At 42.9% G+C, this 9030-nt stretch overlaps 1 protein-coding gene across 2 annotated transcripts; it reads left to right on the top strand.

Moving 5' to 3' along the window:
- Positions 1-804: 804 nt before the first annotated feature.
- PMAIP1 (phorbol-12-myristate-13-acetate-induced protein 1) lies at positions 805-5250 on the top strand. Of its 2 annotated transcripts, XR_003792691.1 has the most exons (3): positions 805-1010; positions 3581-3744; positions 3820-5250. XR_003792691.1 is itself a non-coding variant. In XM_029217001.1 (2 exons), exons 1-2 carry the CDS (start codon positions 953-955, stop codon positions 3685-3687), a joined length of 165 nt encoding a protein of 54 aa, XP_029072834.1. In that variant the 5' UTR covers positions 805-952; the 3' UTR covers positions 3688-5250. The 2 variants fall into 2 exon arrangements, 1 of the variants encoding a protein (XP_029072834.1); XM_029217001.1 differs by having other exon boundaries at positions 3581-5250.
- Positions 5251-9030: the final 3780 nt, after the last annotated feature.

Raw genomic sequence — 9030 nt, 5'->3', positions numbered from 1 at the left:
ACCTCGTTCCTCCCTCCACGAGGGCATCTGAAAGTTGTCTACATGATGACCTACTATTTTTTGTGTTACTAAGCATCTGGAACGAGCAATGAGACCTACCCAGGGGGAATATGCTCTTCTTTCAAAATCACAGTCCTTACCCGGGCGGAGAACTGGCCACTTCTCCCATCCACTTTCCTTCTCTCTCCCGCCGCCCCGCTTCCCCAAGTCCAAACAGTGTTTGCTCCCAAGCTGCAGGGTTTCAACTTGCCGTTCACTTCCCGGCCGTTTCAGTTTCAATCTGGTACTTTTCTCCCTTGGCTTCTGGCACCATTTCTATTGTTATTAAGTGTTCTCTTCATTTCACTTCCCTGGAACTTCCCACACTCTCTGAGTCTGAAAACTGGCCTTTCCCGAACTTTTTCCGGGGTTTGTTTACGAAAGTCTCTAATTGCCCGTTTATGATAGGGACGAAGCTCCAGGCCTCTCCGTCCCCAACTTTCCCGCTAGGAGAACCTTTCCCCGCTCGCGACTCCTAGACCCCGCCGCGCCTGCAGCTGACTCTTTGGTCAAGAAAGTAGTGTAGGGGCCGGGCCGGGTCCCCACCCCGCCGATCGGCGCCGCCGCGGGTCGCCAGCGGGTCCCGGCAAGTCGCGCGGCGTGGCGCGGGGCTCCCCGCAGGCCTGGCCCGGACGCCAGCTCCCTCCAGGCGCTGCGGCCCGCGGGGGCGGGGACAGGGGCGGGCCCGGCGTCAAGTTTCGCTACGTCACCGGGAAGTCCCCTTCATATCGGAGCGCGGGTAGCGGCGGGCGCCCATACCTCAGAGTTTCCTGGAGGCTGACCGTGTGCAGTCTCCGGCTCCGTTCCCCCGTCTGACCCGCGCACAGCCCGAGTCCTGCAGACCCAAGGTGCCAGGGTTGGAGGACTGAGTTCCCGGATTCTGTAGCACAGTTCCCGGCGGCTGCTTACAGAGATGCCTGGAAGGAGGGTTCGTAAGAGCGCTCAGCAGAGCCCGACGCGGGCTCCGGCAGGTAAGGAGCATCTGGGGCTCGCGGGGATCCTGGCCGAGGCGGGGGCCGGGGTCGAGGTCTTGGTCGGGCCAGGGTCAGCCCGTCTGCCCAGGGTCTCAGAGTCGGGCCGGGTCTGCTCCCTTGCACGTGCTTTAGGGACGCCTCCAGAAAGTTCTTCGGGGGTTTAACCCCGGACCGTGGAGAAGGCGGGGGAGGGAGCCGGCTCTGGGATCGGGATGCAGCTGCATTTGAGCGGATGCCAAAAGCCGCTTCTATTTCGCCTGCCTTCCATCCCCACGTGCCCTGTCCCGGGGCCACGGGGAGAAATAAGTGCAAGTACGGGCTACAGCCATGCGGAGAAAGTAATTGTCACGGCAGGTGGGGCCGGGGCCGAGAGAGGCTCCGGGAGCCACGGCCTCCCGGCGCTTCCTGAGACAGGCCCGCTTCCTCCGGAGTCCAGGCTCTGGTGAGTGCCCTGCTCTGTGCTCTCTCTGTTTCACCAACAAAAGCGGTAATGACGCTTGGTACTATCACAGCTTTTCCACAAAGGACTGTTGGAGGGTTACGGAGGCCCCGCAAGGAACACCGAGGTCAGAAGCCTAGACAGCCTTGCTTCTTTGTTAAAAGTATAACATTTTAACAATCCCTAATTAGTTACAGAAATGGGTTAGGAGAAGAACAGGAGTTTGTCCGCAATGTTTTTTAATCCATCCATTCCAACGCCCTTCCCCGTCACGCGTAACCCCATCGAATAACTTCAGGTCGGTAGCAAAGAAGGCAAGTAAGACTGTGGGCTGGAAATCTGTGTGGTTCATACTGCTGTTACATCAGACGGTATTAGGCCCCTTTTAAACTTAGTGTAATGTTATAGAGCCCATGGGGCGTGCAAAGGAAGTGGTGCATTGCCAATGTGACCACGGCGAAATTGGCACCAGGCTGCTCTCTCTAGCTCTTGTTTGGGAGGGAGAAAGCTTTGTCTACCTTTCGTGATGTTCGAGAGTTCTGGCTGTGTTGTGAAAAACCGCATAACCTTCACGATCCAACTTAGTCCCCATTAATAAGCGACAGCAGAAATGTCCCTCTTAAACTTGATTAGATGGTAAGACATGTAAAAAAGTTGAGATATAAGTGACATATAACACTGTATTAGTTTTAGGTGTATGATGTAATGATTTGGTATATGTATACATTGTGACATGATTACCATAATAAGTTAACATCCATCACCACACATGGTTACATTTATAGATGTAACAAAAAGGATGAAGGAAACAACTAGGTGCTATTTTCTGCCTTTTTTTTTTTTTTTTGGATGAAAGGTACGATTTTTTCTCTTACAATTCAGGGCTTCTAAAATGGTAGCCTGAATGATAATTGTTTTTTTAGGATTGTATGTTACTATATCCCACTCACTGAAAAGAACTTGTTAGGGATTATGAATCTTTTTTTAGGAATTACAAAAATTTAACCCAGCTCTTGTAAAAAGAGAAATTGGTTAAAATGTAGGTTTAAACATCCACTTTAGTATATATTTACAGTTTTCATTTATTTTGAGCCTGAATAGGGTATTTGCAGGGTCTGTTTACAAAATAAATCAGATTTTAATTTGTGATCATAATGATTTTTAGTGATCATAATCATGATATTGAAGTGTACCAAAAAGAAGCTGAATTGCTCTTTGAAATATACAAGGAAATTGTAATTATGGATCAGTATAGGTTTGGTGTTAACTTCATTTACTTTAAAAGTTTACTTAGAAGTTAGATTATAAACATTACTTTTCCCTAATATTCAGTTTATTGCAATACCTTAATCATAAAAAATAGTAAACATGTGAATTAAACATTAGTTTGTTTTGTGCTTCACTCATTTCCACAGAGGCAATGGATTGGTACGGATTGGGAAGAATTTGGTTTAGAGTAAGATGTAAATTTTAAGTGATTTAAAAAAATGTGGACTTAATTTTAGAATAAGATTTTATGAGTCTTTCATGAGAAAATTTCAGAGTTGTTTAAATGAGAATAAGAATACATTTAGGTTTACCTATTATGAGGGCATAATCAGAACTATTGCCCTTTACAAAATAAATTGTACTGGAAAATAACATAAAAGAGTTTAGAATTTGACTTTTATTTCCCTAACCAATCTTACGTGGGAAAGAAAAGGATGACATCACCTGAGGCTGGCAAAGACTCACTTTCTCTTTGCGGTGTATGACATAAATGTCTGTATTTTGAATGTAAGATAACATTTGCCTCATCCAGGATGCTTAAAAAAAAAAAAAGATTGCAAAGTAAATGTCTTTATTCTTGCCTTAACTTTTTTTTGTTGTTTAGAGTCACCACGTGTTCGTTTATATCGTGTGTGCCTGTGTGTGCGTGCATGCGTGTGTGTGTGTGTGTGTGTGTGTGTGTGTGTGTGTGTAAGTAGCCTTTCTCACATTCAGAAAACAAGTATACATAAAGTTAAGATAATGCTTCATGGGATAAATACTCAACTCGTCCCTGGGATGGGGATGGGCATATTAATTCTTGCTGGTTGCAGTTTGCAGTGTAGTCAGTGCAACTTTGACGTTTCGCTTTCCTCTTCAGATCCTGAAGTTGAGTGTGCCATTCAGTTCAGGAGAATTGGAGACAAACTGAATTTCCGGCAGAAACTTCTGAATTTGATATCCAAACTCTTCCGCTCAGGAACCTGACTTTAGAAGCTTTCGAATGAAGAATGAAGAGGCTCCTTTCAAACGGAAGATTCCCCAGTAAGTGCAAACTTCATCAATTAGAGGAGAGACTGCCTTGTAATGGAGACAAACAACGCTCTCACTTGCTTTCAGATGCCCTTGGAAACGAAGATGAATACATCAAAAATGAATTGTTGTTGGAGGTTTTCCAGAAGTCATCGTTTGGTATGTGAGAACATTAAAAAAACCACTTTATTTTAAAACAAGAATGGAAGAACTTTGAAAATAGGAAATTAATTATTTATACATTTTGGTTTTGCTTAGAGACTTGTTCTAGTCTTTTTGCTAAAGGTTGCTGCCCAGTGTATGAGGAGTTGACAAATGATTAGACTATGGGCAGGGGCCAAGAAACAGAACATGTTCAATGTTTGTTTCTACTTTTGGATGACAACTCCAGAACAATGTATAATCTTTGGTTTATATATATTATCTTGTTAAAAGTAAAATTTTTTTCTGAGAACACTGAATGTCATAGTGAATGTTGATTTCATAGGTCACTACAAAATATAAACTAATTTGATAGTTTCTTTTTACTCAAAATGTATGGTTTCTGTTCAGATGACCTTTTATTAAATGTGTTCCTATGGGCCTTAACTGGGAAATTATATGCTTTGAAAAAATTTGAAGTGTTACTTGGTGCCAGTGGAATTCTTGCAGGTTGAATATTAAAAGATAAAGAAGCATGGGGATTTTTGCATAACCGGGAATAATGAAAAATAAGTGACGGATTTTTGTTTTTACTGTTGTAATTATAACTTAGTAAAACAAATATTCTTTTTTTTTTTTTTTTTAAAACAAATATTCTAACGTAACTGTTGGTAAGAAAATAAATGTGTTTCTAAAGAAGTTTCTAAAATCTGTAAAATGTCCCTTCTCATGCTGGTCAGTGTGCATTGTATAACAGTGATCTTTTAAGAGAAATTAAGCATGTTTTCATATTTGGGATACATATATATTTTTTTAAAGGAACAGATTGCTCATCCAGAATGAAAATCCCATTTATATACATATACATATATTCATCTGAAGATATATATATATATGGCATTAGAGTAATATGTAGTTTTTGAGAAAGGTTTCATGAATTCTGTTGTTTTTTTGGCCAGACTATCAACAAAGTCCCCAGATATATAAAAAAAGAAATAATACTGTCATGATTGATTTTCAGCAAGAATAATCTTATTTATTTTACCTATTTATAATTAAAATATTTTTTGTTTAGTTTGAAACTATATATTAAAGTTGCATTTGGGGGTTTTGTGACAAGGGTTTCATAACTACTTGAACTCTTACAGTAAGAATGTTTTAATATAGGGTGTAGTCACTTTAGATGAAAAATTACCTCAGCATCTATTTTTCTTCAGTATTACTTAAGCTGTTAGTTTATTTAGTTGCAAAGATTTTTTGGGGGGGGTCTGCCTAGTGGCAGTTATTTTGCCATGGGGATATTTATGGTCTGTAACTGTATTTATACATATATATATATATACATATAAAATTTGATACTGTAAACTATTAAAAATTACCACCATTCTTTTCTGTGTGTTTATTTTTTCATCACGTAAGCTACTGAGTGTTCATTATAAAACCAGAATATTTTAACTGACTTCCATCAGCAGTTACCTTCTGACCAAACCATCTCCTTCGTCCCAGTTGTGTGGTGAGAGTGGGGAATACAGGGCAATTTGACGTGATTTCTGCTGTCAGGGGACTTATACTTTAATTGGGAAAGGAAGTAGTGAAACATAGGAAATTAATGGCAGGCATAGGTCTTGAGTGCGGCTGCGTACCTTAGGTTGATGCCCGGAGAGTGATTTATTTAAAGTAGCCTACAGAGAGTCCTGATCTAATTAGCGGTACGGCGAGCAGCAAGTATTGCTTCATCTGAAGCTAGTCATGTGCAGAAGTAGGTGTGGTGCAATTGGCCTTCCTGTTTGGGTGAGAACTCAAAAGATACCCCAAATTTGTAGCCTTGATCTAAGATCCACATCACCAACCCGCCCCTGCCCTCTGAATCTGCTGAAGTCCTGGGATGTAAATTGCCTCCCTTAAATGGTGAGAGAGGGGAAGAGGGAGGAAGGTGAACGGGAGATGACAGCTACAGAACTGGAGCAGGAGGGGAGATTGGCTTCATAAAGGGTGGGGTCAATGTGTGATTTGATGTGAGGGTCACTGGCAGAGGAACTTTTGTCCATGGCTGTGTCCCTAGGCCTCTTTGCATAACCAGAATTGAGCCACTGGTGTTAATTAGTTTTGCTAAAGTACCCTTGATGCTCTTTTATACTGTATAAGGCATCACACAGGAAGGCTAAGGCACACTTCACAATCTTCAGGTATGAGAATTATTTTCTGAGAACTCTATTTTAATGTCAAAAAATTCGCTTGATGTCCACATAATTGTATCTATTGACCGACAAATAGCTACTATGAATTAAAAATACATTTTGATTTGTACTTATATTTAAAAGAAAATCTCAAAGTCTGTATATTTGAAAAGCATCTATATACCCATCATCTATCATGTATCTATGAATGAAACAAGTTGTTCTCTAAAGACGCTGGGGCCTGTGATTTGGGGTTTTTAATCCCTTGCAATAACTGCCCACATACATACACAACATGGCAGGAACAGCATAAATGGTGACAATCCTGTCAAACTCCTCAAACCTTTGACAGAGAGAAAGATGCCCCAGGAGATAACTGACACCTTGAAAAGAGAATGGTAATGGGGAGTGATGAGATGCAAAGACACCCCACTTGGGAATGCTGGAGCCAGACTCTGAAGGCAAAACCATTACTGAGCTGTGTGACCCTGAGTGAGATAGCCTGTCTAAGCCAGTCATTCCTCTGAAATCAAGAGACCCAGATCTGCAGAGTTCCTCGTGGTGTAAAACAGATAATGGGGTGACAAAGGGCTCTGAAGAAGGTCTCCCATCACACTCCTAGCCCTACCCGCCCCCCTCATTTCAGACAGTATTAAGAGAGAACTGAAGGATTTGCTAAAAGAAGTAAAAGAGTGGATGTAAAAAGCCAAAACCCCAGAAAAACAAAAACAAAAAACCAACTATCATCCAGATTCTTCTCCCCAACATTGATTCAGGAAGCTGTGCAGGAACTTCTCGGACTTGTGTTTTCTGGGAAATGAGAATCCCCCATGCGCTCTGGCTGCCCTGATAGTGGTGTCACTCTGTCAGGGCTGCTGCTTATACGAGGATGAACATAGTTGGGGTCACCTGACAGAACACACCTGGCTGTGTAATCACCTGAGTATTCTTATGTAACAGGTCATGGTTCAAGAGCAAAACCTTTGTCCATCAAACCAGGCACTAACTGGAGCTTCTCTTTTTATGGGCTTTCAGAAATTGCTTTAACAAATTCAGAGTCAGATGGTCACACCCACTTACTGTCTTCTTGCAAATTGGCTACTTTTTTTTTTTTTTTTGCGGTACGCGGGCCTCTCACTGTTGTGGTCTCTCCCGTTGCGGAGCACAGGCTCCGGACGCGCAGGCTCAGCGGCCATGGCTCACAGGCCCAGCCGCTCCGCGGCATGTGGGATCTTCCCGGACCTGGGCACGAACCCGTGTCCCCTGCATTGGCAGGCGGACTCTCAGCCACTGCGCCACCAGGGAAGCCCCAATTGGCAACTTTTTAGAACACCAGAAAAGTCAGAAAGTTGATGAGAGTTATAGGTCGGGATTTGGGGTTCCTTTACTTAGAAGTCCGGGTCCCAGACTGCTTCCTGCAGTTCTCTCTGTGATTACAAACTGCGCAGTGCGTGGAGCCTGGGCTTCGGTTTGGGTTGAAAATAGAACAAACAAAATAACCCCTTGATATTTCTAGTGTTTTAGAAAAAGTCTCTCCTTTTTGTCATGCTCTCTCACCAACGGTCTCTGACGGAGCTTCTGAGATTTGTTCATTTCCAGCTTCACATCTTCAGCCAGCTATTGTCAAAACCACAAAGTTCCTCCGCCCACAATTGTCATTGGCTCCTGACTTTCAAATCCGTCAGATATTTTACCATTTACTCTTGGGGGAACTCTGGATAAATTACTTGATTTCTAGTTTCTTATAAAATGGTGTAAAATGCACCTATTTCAAACCATCTTGAGAATCAAATGAGGTAAGAAAGTGCCTGACGTCTGGCTCAGTCACACTCTGTGAATGTCCTTAACTTTAGCTTCAAAATGGAAGGTTAGATATTAGCTTCTTTACCGAGCTATGGAAGATCTTGCCCAATTAACATTATTAGACTAAAATGAAACCTTTTGTAGGAAGGCGGTAGGGCAGTGGTGGAGCCGGAGAGGAAGTGGCAGCTTTTCCCTTGATGGAACCATCTGCTTTTAATTTGTAACCTCTCAGCGATGACAGAACATTTATTGTCCCCTCGTACGTATTAGGTTTCATCAATACTATTGAACCTCCCGAAGCCCCTTCACGTATTCATATAAAAATTCCGGTCCTGATTTACACAATATCACCTCAAGAGTTAGTTTGGACTAGATTTGGATAAGCCTCTTTTCAACTGTGGGGTTCTGAAGTGTGGGCGCTCCTCTGAGATGAAACTGAAAATTTGTTCATTTGGAGGACAGAGGTCAAGTCTGCCTATAGGGAACCTGAGTGGCATCCACCCGTAGGGTTTCCATAGGGCTACTCTGAGTCTGTCCTTCTGTGAACAAAACTTCCTCAAGATAAATACCATTTACTGATCACCCATGATGGGCCTGACATTTTAGAAACACTAGTCTTATTATTTCAGTTAGTGCTTGCAATCTTTCTATTGGAAAATACGATAATCTTTCCTGTTCTACAGTGAAGGGAACTGCCTCAGCGAATCAGCAATCTCCCCAAAGTTAACTGGCAAATGAGCAGAAGACACAGGATTTGAACTTGTGCCTTTCTGACCTCAAAGCTCTCCTCTCTTGCCAGCAGGATGGGTTAGGGGAGGGGTCCTCATTTCAGAGCAAAGCTAGTTGTTTTCCAGCCCAGTGCCTGCAGCCAGGGTTTTCTACCCCTGAGTTTTTTGAGGGTTGAAGGTTGATTATTAAACCAGCTGATAAATGAAAAATACCGATAAGTGCCTCGCCAGTTGGAATTCCTTTAGCTCAGCACTGCTGCCGATTGCTCCCCAACCTCCAGCGATGCATATGCAACCTCAGGAAGCTGGCTCACATTATTCCAAGAAACCTGGGTGAGCCAGCAGGGAAGGTGATGCCGCATCGCATCCTGGGAGGGATTTGGTGTTGGACAAGTGTGGAATGAATTCTGAAAGATACACTCCCCACTGGCTCGCATTTTACCAGCTAA

The sequence above is a fragment of the Monodon monoceros genome, unplaced genomic scaffold (assembly GCF_005190385.1).
Source record: "Monodon monoceros isolate NGI ecotype Baffin Bay Population unplaced genomic scaffold, NGI_Narwhal_1 Super_Scaffold_1, whole genome shotgun sequence".
Lineage (NCBI taxonomy): Eukaryota > Metazoa > Chordata > Mammalia > Artiodactyla > Monodontidae > Monodon > Monodon monoceros.
Note: the sequence above shows the minus strand (reverse complement) of the source record. Positions and strands in the feature narration are given on the sequence as shown.

Bases quoted from the DNA above. Each gene is read 5' to 3' on its own strand.
- PMAIP1 (XM_029217001.1), top strand. From the start codon at position 953: ATGCCTGGAAGGAGGGTTCGTAAGAGCGCTCAGCAGAGCCCGACGCGG. The intron at 1,011-3,580 runs GTAAGGAGCATC...TTTCCTCTTCAG, and splicing joins CCCGACGCGGGCTCCGGCAG to ATCCTGAAGTTGAGTGTGCC.